The following is a 17,067-nucleotide window of genomic DNA, read 5'->3' as shown; positions in this document are numbered from 1 at the left end:
AACCCAGGTGAACACCTATGGGAGATTTTGGATCAAACCTGTTAGACAGCGCTCTCCACCACCATCACCAAAACACCAGCTATTCAATAGGGAATATCTTTTGGATGAACTAGTCCATCCCTCCAGTACAGTTGCAAAGACTTGTAGAGTCTGTAGCTGGGTCATTCTACAGAAACGCCCACAGGTGTTACCGATCGTCATTGGTGTTACACATAAGAAAGGTAACACCAGTGACATTTTAAATGAAAAACGCATTTTACAAAAGGACTGCTACAGAGCGTCAAACTACATGTTGTCAATCATGTAAAATCCAACAAAAAATGTATTTCAATCCAATTGTATTCTGTTCCTCCACAATTACTTAAGAATAAAGTAGGTCACACCAGTGACTTCAACTAAAAGCTTCGTATGAAATCATGAGATAAATGAAATGAAACTGAAAACACGCAGTGGAGGCACCATGTGCTTTTTTCATAGATCCCCAGAAAGCAGGTAAAAGTAAGTCAAGTGATGTCATCAGTGAGATTTTTATTTCAAGAGCTTTTTGTCATGCGGTAACACCAGTGACACCTCCTGGGGACAACAACTTTCATTATATATATTTTATAACATTTATTTGGCTTTTTTTTCTTTGTCATTTAATGTATATATCTCATAGTCATGTATAGATTATTGCAGTTAAAATAGCAGAAAAAACGTGTTTTTTTCTTCAAAATATGGCCTCAGCCTTTACATAAGACTGTGGGGACAAGCACTTGGAATTCTAGATAATTGATTTAAAAATATATATATTGCTGAATTGAGGCTTCAGAAGATGTAAATGTCAAAATAACGTATTGTTTTATTGTAAAATATAAATAAATTGTAACCCTAACAAGTTTTCATAAGTGTGATATATTTGTAAACGCTAGGAACACAAAAATGGACGTTTCCATAGAATGACCCAGCTCATGTTGTCCCAACACCCTACTGTATGTTAATGTTTTCTCTTTGTCACCCCAGTGTAAGAGTCTTGCAAATTGGTAGGTTAGACTCTTGGGAATTAATGGAATAGTTCATTTAAAAAAGCTAACTTTCCTAAAAATGAATAAGTGGGTTCCTGTTAGTGATTTGAGCAAGATTCCATTCACAGTTCTGGGATAAAATACAATATTCCCTCAATTCCCATAAAGGGCTTGGGCCAGTGATTATTGAGGAATATTCCAGGTTTTGTTGTTGCATTCGCTCTTTTAAAACTCTTAATTGCTCTCAGTTGTGAAGTAAGACAACTAGTTGTATGAAAAGACTTAAAGGCGTAAATAAGCCAAGAAAAACATTAAAACAAAGTTAAGATTGAGATTATTAAGAGAATTATATTAACATAAACGAACCACAAAAGAATATAATTAAAAGCTTGGCATGACTGAAAAATCTAAAGGCCTGAAGGTAAAACAGCCTTTGCTTTGAGTGGAGATGGTGAGGGCCCTACCAACCTGCTTTAGACCGTCTTTAATCCCAGCCTCAATCCATCAAAACAAGAGTTCAGTAATTTTCTTAATGATCGTAGAATCTCTGATGTCATAACATCTTCATATATAACACAGGACACTAATCCATTCATGTCAGGGTAATAGTGGCTGCCTGGGTTGTTCGTTGATCTTCATTTCACATAGTTTTTCACATCACTGGACGACAAATGTGAGAATGGCTTCGGTTGTAAAAGGAAGTCAAGCGAAAGGAGTAATTCCATTTGGATATGGCTGCGGTGAACACAAAGCAGAGAGCGCATCCATCGGCTGAAATACACTTTTGCGGATGCCCTGAAAGAAACTCTTCTTCCTGAGACGAGGCTGGAGGTTTGGGTCTTACGAGAAAACTTCACTGAAAAATGCTGATGTGGCTAATTATTAAAGAAAGCTAGCTAACTAATCTTCTCCATTGTTAACCACATTAGCATTTTCCATATTCTTCTGTGGAAGTATCCCTTCCCTTGCAGCAGGCTTGGGCTGCTGGTGGTGAAGGCCTGTTGTGAAAGATCTGTCTCCATCTCCAGTTTGCGCAGAAGTCATACGGAGGACAGGCCATCCCCAGACGAATCCTGGAACGATTCCTTCTTTTCATCTTTCTCAGCATCAGAGGAGGAACCAGGCTTGATCACAATGTCGTCGGCTTCTCCAACATGATGGTTGCCGGCGCACTCCACCTCTTTGTACTTTCCAGAAGCATCTTTGATGAACATTTCCTTGCAACGTCTCTTAAGTTCAGGGTCTGGGCAATACAGGTACTCGTATAGTGCAGCTGCCAGGATCCCACCCAAAATGGGCCCTACCCAATACACCTAGAGGAAAGGGAAGACTTGCATTAGTTGGTAAGTTATATTAGTTAAGTGCTCCTTATTAGTCCCACAACGGGGAAGTTTCTTCTGCATTTAATCCATCTGCACAGTGAAACCGGTATGTTGAGCACTTACATCTCTTTCTGTTGCATCCCTATTGTACAGTCCATTCCTACAAAGGGCTGGCCAGAGCTGGCCAGTGTAACTCTAGTATGTAGTATGGCCCACCTTTCTGGACCATCTTCTGAGCTAACATGAATTAGGCAGTCACCAGGGAAATGTCCTCCTACCTACTCTGTGTGAATGGTTACACTCTACTGTGAAAAGCTGCCATCGGAGCAGTTACTGACATGATATAGGAGATGAATGATGCTGCACTCAATAATCAACTTGTCACTGCCTTGATTTAAGTGTGTTCCAACTACATGGAAATGTGTCAGTCCAGTGTAAAACTGACCTAATCATACAGATGCAGCAGATAAGTTAGGTTGAAAATGCTTGTTAATTGTTCAGCCAGAAGCGAATGTAGTGAACAGACACATAAATATACACAAGATATATAATAAAGAAGAAAACATGTGGGGTAAGACCGGGGAACACCAAGCGTATCCACAAACGGCTGGTGGCAGGTTTACATTCCAACCAAGCAGGAGGACACCTCACATAATTAATCAAACGATTGAAGATTGAGACCAATTGCCTCAACATGTGGAATCAGGTGTGCTTCTGCTTAGAAAACTTGCAGCCACACTGGAAAAAGACTGCAGGCCCCTAGTTTGGATATACACAAGCCACAGAAGAGACTTGGGTTGAGAGAAGGTAAATCAGAGACATGACAGTGAAGGAGACCGGAGAGGGCAGAGCCTGGGCAGGGAAATGGTGACAGCATGCTTGTCCGTTCCCTACAGGATCTGATGTGGCCCTGGTGATGGTATTGTGATAAGTTGCGTGGTGGAGACAGAATCCTGCTGTTTTGAAATGTGAACATGAAAATTGATGCTATTCTAAGAATGGATTCTTCGCGCCTAAGCAGAAGCTGTCAGCAGGACATAGGATCGTGTAGCAGGGCTGGAAACCCAGCCATACTGCCAAGTCACAACATCTGCCTCTGAGAAGAGACACTTCAGATAATGTGACACCCATCCTAAATATAGCTGCACAAACACAAAGTCATTTTTTCTTTCTTCTATATAAATATTCTATATTTCTGTATACGAAACAGATCTTTTAACCAGGTGCAGGTGGAGTCTCAGGTCAGATAGTAAATGGCTGTGAAATATATAACGTCTTTTTTGCGATTCGGTTATCTCGGTGCTTCACTTGGAATTTTGGAAGAGAGTGAGTCCAGCTGTCAGTTTCATATTCAAGAATTCAGGATTATGTAAGACCTCAAATGGCAGACCTTAGGCCTACGGGTCATGACCTGTCGCAGGAGTGTGCAGTTAAATTCCTGAAAGACCACAGTACTGCACTATTAAGTCTTCACTCCACTCCACAACAGCTTTAGTTAATCATCATCTAATTATCACTGCTTGATGAGTTGAACCAGGTGCAATAGTGTAGGGACAACTGGGCAGTTTTCAGGTAAACATGCTACCTGGAGAAACAGGACCATAGCCTGTTTCAAATACACAAAAGTAGTTTTTTAGACCTACTTTTTTAGAGCTACTGTCAGCGAGGTGATGACTCAGAATTTACTGTTCATACTTGAATGGTATTTGGCTCTCCTTAATTCCACTAGTGTAGTTTGTAGTTAAACATAAGGCTAATGAGCCCATTGTCCTGTGATTCTCTTCTTAAAATTGCAGCATAGGCACAGTTTTGTGAATGTTCATAAGTAAAGGTTTTTGTATTTAAACTGTCAAAACCTTCTGAAGCACCCTGCAAATGACTGACAGTGTTTCTTAACTGATTTTCTATTATCTATCCATACAGGTAGAACAAAAAAAAACAAACTCTATATTACAGCATGACACAAATGCCAGTATAGACAATATGTAACACCAATACAGGTATAGACACAAATACAGATATACTGGTAGGGACGATATACAACAGCAATACAAGTTTACCGGTACAGACAACACATAGCACCAATACACATATACTAATATAGATGATAGATGGTATATATACCACCAATACTGGTATTCTGGTGTAGATGATATAAATAATAAATTATATATATATATATATATATATATATATATATATATATATATATAATAAAATAAAGGGAACACTTAAACAACACAATATAACTCCAAGTAAATCAAACTTCTGTGAAATCAAACTGTCCACTTAGGAAACAACACTGATTGACAATCAATTTCACAGCTGTTGTGCAAATGGAACAGACAACAGGTGGAAATTATTGGCAATTAGCAAGACACACTCAATAAAGGAGTGGTTCTGCAGGTGGGGACCACAGACCACTTCTCAGTACCTTTCTGCTTTCTGGCTGATGTTTTGGTCACTTTTGAATGTTTGTGGTGCTTTCACACTCGTGGTAGCATGAGACGGACTCTACAACCCACACAAGTGGCTCAGGTAGTGCAGCTCATCCAGGATGGCACATCAATGCGAGCTGTGGCAAGAAGGTTTGCTGTGTCTGTCAGCGTAGTGTCCAGAGCCTGGAGGCGCTACCAGGAGACAGGCCAGTACACCAGGAGACGTGGAGGAGGCCGTAGGAGGGCAACAACCCAGCAGCAGGACCGCTACCTCCTCCTTTGTGCAAGGAGGAACAGGAGGAGCACTGCCAGAGCCCTGCAAAATGACCTCCAGCAGGCCACAAATGTGCATGTGTCTGCACAAACGGTTAGAAACTGACTCCATAAGGATGGTATGAGGGCCCGACGTCCACAGATGGGGGTTGTGCTCACAGCCCAACACCGTGCAGGACGCTTGGCATTTGCCAGAGAACACCAGGATTGGCAAATTCACCACTGGCGCCCTGTGATCTTCACAGATGAAAGCAGGTTCACACTGAGCACATGTGACAGATGTGACAGAGTCTGGAGACGCCGTGGAGAGCGATCTGCTGCCTGCGACATCCTTCAGCATGACCGGTTAGGCAGTGGGTCAGTAATGGTGTGGGGTGGCATTTCTTTGGAGGGCCACACAGCCCTCCATGTGCTCGCCAGAGGTAGCCTGACTGCCATTAGGTACCGAGATGAGATCCTCAGACCCCTTGTGAGACCATATGCTCGTGCGGTTGGCCCTGGGTTCCTCCTAATGCAGGACAATGCTAGACCTCATGTGGCTGGAGTGTGTCAGCAGTTCCTGCAAGATGAAGGCATTGAAGCTATGGACTGGCCCGCCCGTTCCCCAGACCTGAATCCGATTGAGCACATCTGGGACATCATGTGTCGCTCCATCCACCAACGCCACATTGCACCACAGACTGTCCAGGAGTTGGCGGATGCTTTAGTCCAGGTCTGGGAGGAGATCCCTCAGGAGACCATCCGCCACCTCATCAGGAGCATGCCCAGGCATTATAGGGAGGTCATACAGGCACGTGGAGGCCACACACAATACTGAGCCTCATTTTGACTTGTTTTAAGGACATTACATCAAAGTTGGATCAGCCTGTCGTGTGTTTTTCCACTTTAATTTTGTGTGTGACTCCAAATCCAGACCTCCATTGGTCAATAAATTTGATTTCCATTGATGATGATTTTGTGTGATTTTGTTGTCAGCACATTCAACTTTGTACAGAACAAAGTATTCAATGAGAATATTTCATTCATTCAGATCTAGGATGTGTTATTTGAGTGTTCCCTTTATTTTTTTTGAGCAGTGTATATATATATATATATATATATATATATATATATATATATATATATATATATAATACCAGTTTACCTGTATTTGATATATATACCTGTATTATACAAATACAGGTAAACTGGTATTAACGATATATAACACCAATACTGGTATTCTGGTGTAGATGATACATATAACAAATACAGGTAAACTGGTATTAATGATACATACCACCAATACAGATTTATCAGACTAGACAAAATATAGCGTCAATACAGATATACTAGTAAAGATGATATATACTACCAATACAGGTAACTAGTACAGACAAAACACAGTACCAATACAGCTATACCAGCATATATGATAAATAGTGCCTTTACAGGTACACCAATATAGACGATACATAGCACCAATACAGCTATACTGGTACAAATGATATATCATTAACACGGGTGTATAGCTATAAACAATATACAGCACCAATACAGGTACACCAGTACAGATGAGATATATAAGCCCAGTACAGGTATACCAGTAAAGATGATATATTACCAACACAGGTATATCGGTATATAGCATCAATACAGGTATGCTGGTATAAATGATATCAGGTATATCGGTATGGATGATATACACTGCAGATACAAGCATATTGCCAGAGGTGTTATATATCACCAATACTTTAAAGTATAACTTTAAAGACGATATGCACCACATATACACCACCAATGCGAGTATACCAGTATAAACAATGTATACTATCAATTCAGGTATCCTGGTAAATACGATATATGGTCCCACTGTACCTCAGATTTGTGGCCCTAGAGTGGCTAAAGTGAACAAGACTCTCACTATGGCTGCTTGCGCTCTGTCAACATTTCATCTGTCATATAACCCAGTGGCATTATTGACATATTGACTGCTTTGTAAACATAGTATCAACCTTTATCCTTTTGGAGAAGTAGAAATGCCCTTGAGGAGCGCACGATCAGGTGTGCATTTGTTCCTGGCAGGAGGACATGGATATGTGACCTTCTTGAATTACAGTTTGTAATAGCGTCCTAGCATTGATGACATAATTAGCCTCATGGCTAACCTCTGGTGCAGCAGGTGGGTTCAGCCTTAGCATAGATGAAGCCCAGTGCAAGCTGAGCTATGACATATGACATGCTTTTCTTCTGTTTACATAAGACGAACGATGCTCTTACCCAGTGGCTCTCCCAGCTCCATGTGACAACTGCAGGTCCAAAAGAGCGAGCTGGGTTCATGCTGGCTCCAGTGTAAGGGATCTGCAACAGCACAAAACACCAGAAAATATGGTGCTTCATGAAGCACATCACTGGCATAGCTTTGGATTTTACTTGGGGTTAAACAATATTAGAAAAACTGTTATATTGTTTTAAAGGTATGCAATACATTTGAAAAATAAGATAAAATGATCAGTCGAGCAGTGGAAAGGTTGCTAGAGGACACTGTGTAGGGCTACACAACACATACAACTGATGAGCTATTTTGACCAAAATTGTCGATGGATCACATTGATGTCTTAATTCATCAAATCACCCCAAGGAACTCTTCTGCGGCATCAAAGATTGAGCTGAGGTATAAATGCTAATATTTTAATTTTAATATACTTTTAATATTATAATAATAATAATACATTTAATCCGGTCCTGTAAAATCTATCCTGAAACAGCACTCAGTCACACTGTGTGATATGACGTCTGTAGCTGTGTAATTAAGAGTGATTGATTTGTTTCAGTATGAATGACTGTTTTCAGATGATCATACTTCTAAGGCATAGTAGTCAGATCAGACTGGAACTGATATTGACCGATCCTCAAAGTTTCGATACCACCGTCGGTAATAGAAAAAAGGAAGGTCTCTAATATTGACTACTGAGGCTTGAACTCCTGAGAGAAAGCAGTAAAAGCTTCATGAAATATCCACTGATGCGCTTAGGCTTTTTAGTATGCCTTTCCTGAAATACAACTAAAATACCCAATTATGAGGCTAAACAAGTCAGACCATTCAGATACTATATTCCAAAGTCTTTAGCGTCTGGCTTATGACTTTTCAAATGCGAATACGATTGTAATGCCTCTTTCTCAGTGCCAGGGCTGCAACTTTGTTGTTCTAAAATCCCTGATGAGGCTCTAGAGTTAAATTATCTCATTTACAAAATCAAATGAGCAAGCTAACTACATCCCCAGCAAACACTGCCTCTGAAAGCCTAATGTCTGAACTGTATCATACAGTGTGATATTGAAATTCTGCGTTTAGGCTTGCAGTTAGTCATTCTTACAAACAGTGTCTCTACATTTTAGCTGCACCATAATTGAGAAGGAGTTTTTAAAGTCATATTATATGTTTGCTCCAAAAAATGCCTATGCGCATTTATTAAGGCAGGTATAACCATAATAAATAATAGGCAAGGAAAAAAAGGAAAAAGAACACAGTCAGGTGTGTTTAATATTGCTGTATCTAGGCATGGCTCTGAGCAAATTCACTTGAGGATTTACTTTGGGAGACAGTTGTTATGGCTGTGCCAGCTCCTTAGGTAACAGGGAGACCTCCCAGTGAGAAAATGTTTTCAAAGATTTCTGTCTAAATAATTTCCTGAACAGTAACTTTTCTGATCAGCTACAAAGTAAAGCAGGTTACTTTATTTGCTTGCACTTATTTATTGACACATTTTTCAGGTGTCGTACTCTATAACAGGGGGAACCCTTCTCATATATCCTTCAGAGATTAGTTCAAATCCCAATATAACACACTTATGAGCGCCAGGAAATAAAGGGGCCTCAAAAGCATGAGAATGTTCTGCTAAGATGTGTTGGTTTAGGCTAAGAACCCAATTCTATTGGAGGTTTAAACTATAGGAGCTGGGTACTGCCCCCATTCTCAATCTCACGGCCTCTATATGCTGCGGATTTTCATTTCCCTGATCTAACAAACCATGAAGGGCTGTATAATTAGCTGATGAGATGGATCAGGTGTGCTAGAGCAGGGAAAACACAGCAGTGCATGGGGACCCATGGCTGGAACTGGGAACTACTGTTCTAACGCGTTAGGTTCACTAACCGCAAACAGATGCCCGATGACTACAGCAATGCCGATTGCCAGGCCAGCTGATCCTTTGAGGTCGCTGCGTTTGGGGTCACATGTGGCAAAGATAGTGAAGATCAGCTCGAATGTGATCAGAAGTTCCACAACCAGAGCGTGGCCCACTGAGATACGGGAATTAACCTGCTCAAAAGAAACCACGAGTTTACAAGGTTATCTCTGTTTATATTATTCCATCAATGTAACAAACTCCTCGAATCAACACACTGAAATCACTAACATTGACTCACCTCAAAACAAAGCTAGTCTGAATTACTTAAGAGATAGAACATGATGGGTAGTGTATTATCGCAAATAACGTGTTTTATCGCAAATAAAAGTGTTCTAAGGCTGAACACTGGCAAATTGGTTTGCCCAAAAAAGTAGTAAATTGCTGCTGTCGGATCAAAACCTCATATTACCATTTTTGTCATTTTTCAGTTTTTGACAATTTGAAAATGCCTGTTTTCCTTTACATTGTATGTAAATTTTATGATGAATTGACCAAAATAAATGTCCCAAAATGACTTGGAAAAACGTCTGGTTCCATTGATTTACATCAAAAGTAAAATATATTATTCCTTCTCCTGCAAAGTTACCATTTTGGAGATTTGGAGAGGTTGTGTTTCGATAACAGCAATACTTTGATGTTACTTAGCAAACAGTGGTCATTAAGTTAAGTGATACTTTTTTAATCCCACAAATGGGGAAATTCCACCTCCACATTTAACCCATCTGTGAAGTGAAACACCACATACACTCTAGTGAAAACATACACACTAGGGGGCAGTGAGCACACTTGCCCAGAGCAGCGGGCAGCCCTATCCACAGCGCCCGGGGAGCAATTGGGGGTTAGGTGTCTTGCTCAAGGACACCTCAGTCATGGACTGTCGGTGCTGGGGATCGAACCATCAACCTTCCGGTCACAGGGCCAGTTCCCTAACCTCCAGCCCACGACTGCCCCCTGTCATAGGAATGATACAGCTATGGTAATGGTGGGCAAAATGACATTTATCGGTATCATGATAAATTACACCACAATATATTTTTAGTATATTATGGACATTGTACATTTTTAAAGAGCACTGATCTTACAAAGAGATCATTATTAGTTCTGTTTAACTGGATATTGTTTTACAATGATTTTATTCAGGCTTTCACAAACTGTCCTGCACTAAATCCAGTTATTCTCTCTTTGTAACACAACATGTAGTTGCTCAGGGTTCTTTCAGTACTGACGGTGTCTATGATACGATTAGAAGATTAACGTGATGTAATTTCTTTTGCCCACTCCTTCCTTAAACCACAGGGTCAATGGTAACAATGTAATCATCAATAAGTTCATCCAAATACATACAAAACATGCTGACAAAGCATCTCACCGCTGTGATGCCCAGCCCGCCTCTGACAGCGCTTGGAGTAACCAGGAGTAGGACCCCTGCCCCTACGATGGCTCCCAGACACTGAGCAACTATGTAGAACAGGCCTTTAGCAAGACTCAGCTTCTGGGTGACCACCATGGCAGCGGTGACAGCTGGGTTGATGTGGCCTCCGCTGATGTGACTGAAGCATTGCACCATGGTGGCGATGCTCAGACCGAAACACAGGGAGATGAGCACCAGATCTGCAGGGGGTGGGTTTTCTGTACCTGACGCCCAGTTGATGGTGGAGCCCAGGCTCAGAAGAACAAAGATCAGCGTGGCCAAGAATTCGCCAGAGACGGCACGCCAGAAGGGCTTCGTCCAAATGCCTTTAAAAGCCGCCATGATGCTCTCACAGCTGCACAATGGTAGGCACCTTCAAAATGAAGACATGTTTAGTCAAAAGTTGCTATATAGCTAGTTTCAAATAATCGGTAGGAGTTTTGTCATGTATATTTTTGATCTTCCAGACAGGATTTTTCACTTAGCAACTTCTTGAAATAATAGATAAACTTGAAATATTAGATAAAGCATCTATAAACACCCTCTGGTATCTACTTCATGGCATTACACAGAGTAAATACGCCCAAGTGTGCCAACCTTGTGAGCTCACAGTCAGCCCAGCTATCTCTACAATTGTCCATTCATGTGTGTTTTCTTTTAACGTCCATTTCGACACTGTTTACTTACCTTTGGCAAAGACAGATAAAATCATGTTCCTACAAAATCCTGTCTGGTTTGTTTTTGCTCCTTACATAACCACGCTCAAAATCCTTGGAGCCTGCACAAGAGTCACAGTCTCAATCACAAATATTTGGCCAAAGTGATAAGGTACATGAAATCATAGGGATAAGACAACACAGTCCCGCCAGATGGGCTCAGTAGAGACCGCAACTAGCCTGATTAACTGAGAAGAAAAGTATGATCCGGTAGATGATAACTCACATCCCCTTTACCCCTAAACGACCACACAGAGACTGTCACATGTACAAGGAATACACAAATACTGCCAACGTACTTCCAGTGGAAATTCAGCATTCTTGACCTGGGCAGTTAACATAATGAAGACATTTCTGTGAGGAACGCTAGTTAAATGCCAGTCATTTCTGCTTTTTTCCCAGTCATTTCATGAAAGAGTAGCATTTAAAAACTCCGTTTTAACGGCCAGAGACCTATAAGCATAATTGAAGACCACAAAAGCATAGTTATATTAGACTGACCCTTCTGTGACCCTCCGGTACAGCAGATTAGTCAATGCAGAAAGCTGCAGGTCAGACAAAACAAGACAGTCCAATGTCTATGCCACCTTTCTTGGTTTCCCCTGCTGAAAAGGGACCATTAGAACCTATTAGAGGTAAAACCTCAAAGCTTGGCTCTCTAATAGGACCTGGCCCAATGGTTTCCAACAGAGGCTACTAGTTTCCTGTCGAACACCTTTAGATCCCATTGAACGCATTTAAAACTAGCCAATGGTCACTTGTTCAACCATTAGGATCATTTACATTGTGATACCAACCATTTAAAGAAGACAAAACACCTCATAAAACCTTCAGGAACCAAGAGAAACAATGGTTTCAACGGTTTCTAGGGTTTTTTTCAGCAGGGATGACAACACAGAACGACAGCACGGCCTCTTCTGAAGAGAAACACTGATCTGGCAGCTTTGCTGCTGGTTACATTTTAAACTGGAGCACGTTATTTTAGACCAAAACCTCGCCAAAAGACGTTCAGACAGCGCTATATATATATATATATATATATATATATATATAATCTTTAGTGCCTATGCTGGAGGATGCTGGATAAAATACAGCACTAATATGGAAGTTGGACTTACAGATGAGCAGCAAGCGGTGAGAGAGCAGCAGGTGCGTGTGCGAGGCAGGAGGAACAGCTCATTGTGCCGAGCAGTTCGCGCCTGGGGATTTATTACAGGGGTAACGAGGCTTCACCACCACCACCACCATCATCATCATCATCATTATCAACACCCCCGAGAAGTACAGCCGAGCCAAACGCGAGGCCACGCCCATCGAGGCGCGCAAGTTAGCTTAGCACAGTTTACCTCAGAGTGGTGGAGGTGAGTGGAGGAGACTGAAACCATCCTCAGGTAAAAGTCTTTCTTTAGGGTCTTTCTACAGAAACGTGCGTTTTTGTGTCCCTCGCGTTTGTATTACAAAAAAAAATAAAAATGTTGGGTTGCAATTTATTTATATTTTAAAATAAAGCAATAAGTCATTTTAACAGTTACACCTTCTTGAGCCTCAACTCAGCAATATTGGTTATTAAATCAATTATCTAGAATGCCAAGAACCACAGGAGTGCTCCTCTCTACAGTCATGTGTGAAGGCTGAGGTCAAATTTTGAAGAAAAAAACGTTTTTCTGCAATTTTAACTAAAACAATCTATACATGACTATGGACTATATAAATTAAATGACACAAAGAAAACAAATGGCATGTCAATATTATAAAACATGTATAATGAAAGTTTTTGTCCCCAGGAGTCGTGTAACCTGGTGTTACCGCATAACAAAAAATCTCTTACTTTAAAATAAAAATCACACTGATGACATCAATCGGCTGACTTTTACCTATTTTCCGAGTGTCTACACTCTCAGAAAAAAAGGTCGGACGCTGTCGCTGTGGTGGGACCCTCAGGGGTACATCCCAGTACCTTTAGTCAGAGAACATAACTGTACCATAATCCACTGAAATGATATTTTCTAACCTCTAACCTTTTTATTAAATGGTTCTGTTTATATAAACTAATGTTTAAAAAGATACAAATACCTACTTTTCCACTGGGAAATACTTAAAACTGCTGTCGTACCTTTGAGGGAACGTTTGCACTGTTTGTACCTTGATGAACGAGTCAAGTACCTGCATGGTACCTTTATTTCCATCCGTGTGTAAAGAAAAGCACATGGTGCGTCCACTGTGTCTTTTCAGTTATCAGAAATGTTCACATTTAGCTCTTGATTTCATATGAATCATATTTCATATGATTTAGTTGACGTTACTCATGTGACCGACTTTGTTCTTAGGTAATTCTAAAAAATAGAATATAAATGGATTAAATCACATATTTAGTGGACATTCCATGATCGACAACATGTGGTTTGATGCTCTGTAGCAGCCGTTTTGTAAAATGCATTTTTTATTAAAAATGTCTCTGGTGTAAGGTGAAGGAGGATTATGGTGTGGGGTTGTTTTTCAGGAGTTGGGCTCGGCCCCTTAGTTCCAGTGAAAGGAGCTCTTAATGCTTCAGCAGACCAAGAGATTTTGGACGATTTCATGCTCCCAACTTTGTGGGAATAGTTTGGGGACGGCCCCTTCCTGTTCCAACATTACTGCACACGAGTGCACAAAGCAGGTCCATAAAGATGTAGATGAACGAGTTTGGTGTGGAAGAACTTGACTGGTCTGCACAGAGTCCTGACCTCAACCTGATAGAACACCTTTGGGACGAATTAGAACAAATGTGCTTCTGGAAGGACGGTCAAAAATTCCCATAAACACACTCCTAACCCTTCTGGAAAGCCTTCCCTGAAGAATTAAAGCTGTTATAGCTGCAAAGGGTGGGCTGACATCATATTATAACCTATGGATTAAGAATGGGGTGTCACTCAAGTTCATATGGGTCTGAACGCAGACGACTGAGTACTTTTTGAAATACAGTGTATGTGACATATGCCAACTTATTTAAAATGGGTTGTTTTCACATATATGTATGATCCATATTTCTATGTATATGTATTCACCCAATCAGATCTGTGATCTATATACCCACCTGTCAGATCTGTATATGTCCATTGTGTGATACTTACATACACTCACCAGCCACTTTATTAGGTACACCTTGCTCTTAAAAGGTTGGACCCCCTTTTGCCTTCAGAACTGCCTTAATTCTTCATGGCAGACTTTCAACAATGTGTTGGAAACGTTCCTCAGAGATTTTGGTCCATATTGACATAATAGCATCACGCAGTTGCTGCAGATTTGTCGGCTGCACATCTATGATGTGAATCTCCCGTTCCACCACATCCCGAAGGTGCTGCATGGGATTGAGATCTGGTGACTGTGGAGGCCACTGGAGTACAGTGAACTCATTGTCATGTTCAAGAAACCAGTTTGAGATGATATGAGCTTTGTGACATGGTGCATTATCCTGCTGGAAGTAGCCATCAGAAGATGGGTACACTGTGGTCATGAAGGGATGGACAAGGTCAGCAACAATACTCAGGTAGGCCGCAGCATTTAAACAATGCTCAATTGTTTAAGTAAGGGGCCCAAGAAAATATCCCCCACACCATCACACCACCACCATCAGCCTGAACCATTGATACAACGCAGGATGGAGCCAAGCTTTCATGCTGTTTACGTCAAATTCTGACCCGACCATCTGAGTGTCTCAGCTGAAATCGAGACTCGTCAGACCAGGCAACATTTTTCCAGTCTTCTATTGTCCAATTTCAGTGAACCCATGGGAATTGTAGTCTCAGTTTCCTGTTCTTAACTGACAGGAGTGGCACCCGGTGTGGTCTTCTGCTGCTGTAGCCCATCTTCTTCAGGGTTCGACGTGTTGTGCGTTCAGAGATGATGTTCTGCATTCCTTGGTTGTAACAAGTGGTTATTTGAGTTCCTGTTTCCTTGCTATCATCTCGTCTGCCCATTCTCCTCTGACCTCTCACATCAACAAGGCATTTTCATCCACACAACTGACCGCTCACTGGATATTTCCTCTTTTTCTGACCGTTCTCTGTAAACCCTAGAGATGGTTGAGTGAAAATCCCAGTAGATCAGCAGTTTCTGAAATACTCAGACCAGCCCGTCTGGCACCAACAACCACGCCACGTTCAAAGCCCCTTAAATCCCCTTTCTTCCCCGTTCTGATGCTCGGTCTGCACTTCAGCAAGTTGTCTTGACCACCTCTACATGCCTAAATACATTGAGTTGCGGCCGTGTGATTGGCTGATTAGCTATTTCTGTTAACAAGCAACTGAACAGTACCTAATAAAGTGGCTGGTGAGTGTATATGCACACTACAAATATGACCATATGTTTTAAAATGTAAGCTTGATCCTTTATGATATATTTGCATATATGGCCATACATTAGATTGCCATATGGATGTAAACAAAGTCATTCAGAGTGGTTTGATATGAAATGCTCTGTTGTAGAGACACTTTAGACTAAGATTAGGAAATGTTCACAGCGGTGGTGATAGGAACCAGATGTCTGAATCGTTTAATGCCCCTAAAATCTCCCTCACAGAAAGTTAATACACGAAATGGTTCTGAATGGTTTTATGATCATTTTGAGATATGAGTTTGGACTAAAACTTTTTTTTTATTATTCAATCATGATGGACAGTTACATACAAGGCAAAATACCCCCCAAAGAAAAGTCATTTTTCTGGGTTTCACACTATTTTACCACTATCGACATTGCATATGAAAACTCAAAGACACTTAGCTTCACTGGTCATTTTGTTCAGTGAATTAAATGGCTATGAAAGTGTTGTAGACATTATGATCCCTGGTTCCCATTACCACCACTGTAATGGCATCAAAGTCTGTACATTACAAAATGCAACGTTTCACAGCAGATCACTCTGAAACAACAATCTCAGGGATCACAGAAGCTGCAGAAAAATCAGTGGATTCACGGTTTGAACTCAAGAAAGAAAACAGGAGCTGAGGAAAACATTTATGTCCTAACAAACACACTTAGTATAATAAAGTATATGAAATACAAGTTCTACTTAAATAAATAGAGAGGATGGAGTGAAACAACCACCTTTGGTGTGAAAAGCAATACGGTGAAAAGTAATTTGCCCAGATCTTTGAGTATGACAGCTAACTGACAATGGTTTTCCATTTATCTATCATTGTAATTCTGGAAGTAGCTGAAGTGACTCTCTCTACTCACCCACGTCGTCCTGATGTTGGGGTCTCCCTCATCTCTCTCCTCCACTGCTAATGAGGAGGTCTTATAAGACCCGGCAGAGTGACACCGTGGCAGCAGGGTGTCGGATTTCCATGACAAGGGTGCTATGCCGCTCTTAAAATAGTTATAATATGAACCCCACGATTAATGAAAAGAACTCTAGGAGGGGCTGGATTTTCTGCATTAGTGGAAAGCTGCATGAAATGTAGCTACCATCTCGCTGCTGCTTTGACCTTCCTTAAATTCAGTCCTGACAAGGACAGAAGGTGAATTTGTTCTGTTTAACTTTCTGATAACAGACACATTTGTTGGGTGTCTGAAGCAGAGACATTCAAAGATACAGCAAAACACAGAGAACACTCAAAAACAGGGAAAAACAAAGGACAGGAAAATGTTTTTTGTATGTTAGACCTTTCAGCAAAACACTGTACACTGCATTCAAGTTCAGTTCAGTGCAGCGGGTGTTATTTGGGACGAATTACTTAATTTCCAAAGCTATATC

At 41.0% G+C, this 17,067-nt stretch overlaps 1 protein-coding gene across 3 annotated transcripts; it reads right to left on the bottom strand.

The window, feature by feature from the left end:
- Positions 1–663: 663 nt before the first annotated feature.
- LOC108442721 (aquaporin-4) lies at positions 664–16,576 on the bottom strand. 3 transcript variants are annotated; one of them, XM_037545394.1, is made up of 6 exons: positions 12,452–12,490; positions 11,305–11,395; positions 10,576–10,990; positions 9,173–9,337; positions 7,297–7,377; positions 664–2,317 (listed from the first exon to the last, which is right to left on the bottom strand). In XM_037545394.1, exons 3-6 carry the CDS (start codon positions 10,957–10,959, stop codon positions 2,045–2,047), a joined length of 903 nt encoding a protein of 300 aa, XP_037401291.1. In that variant the 5' UTR covers positions 10,960–10,990; positions 11,305–11,395; positions 12,452–12,490; the 3' UTR covers positions 664–2,044. The 3 variants fall into 3 exon arrangements, with proteins under 3 accessions (XP_037401291.1, XP_017578389.1, XP_037401284.1); XM_017722900.2 differs by lacking the exons at positions 11,305–11,395; positions 12,452–12,490 and adding an exon at positions 16,548–16,576; XM_037545387.1 differs by lacking the exon at positions 11,305–11,395 and having other exon boundaries at positions 12,452–12,538.
- Positions 16,577–17,067: the final 491 nt, after the last annotated feature.

This window comes from Pygocentrus nattereri, chromosome 2 (assembly GCF_015220715.1).
Source record: "Pygocentrus nattereri isolate fPygNat1 chromosome 2, fPygNat1.pri, whole genome shotgun sequence".
In the NCBI taxonomy this organism is placed as follows: Eukaryota; Metazoa; Chordata; class Actinopteri; order Characiformes; family Serrasalmidae; genus Pygocentrus; species Pygocentrus nattereri.
Note: the sequence above shows the minus strand (reverse complement) of the source record. Positions and strands in the feature narration are given on the sequence as shown.

What these genes read in the sequence shown, in the direction of transcription:
- LOC108442721 (XM_037545387.1), bottom strand. Translation starts at nt 12,513, where the DNA reads ATGAGCTGTTCCTCCTGCCTCGCACACGCACCTGCTGCTCTCTCACCG. An exon ending in TCACCGCTTGCTGCTCATCT is followed by an intron (nt 10,991 to 12,451) that starts GTAAGTCCAACT and finishes TTCATTTTGAAG; the next exon opens with GTGCCTACCATTGTGCAGCT. An exon ending in GGAGCTGGGAGAGCCACTGG is followed by an intron (nt 2,318 to 7,296) that starts GTAAGAGCATCG and finishes CCTTTCCTCTAG; the next exon opens with GTGTATTGGGTAGGGCCCAT.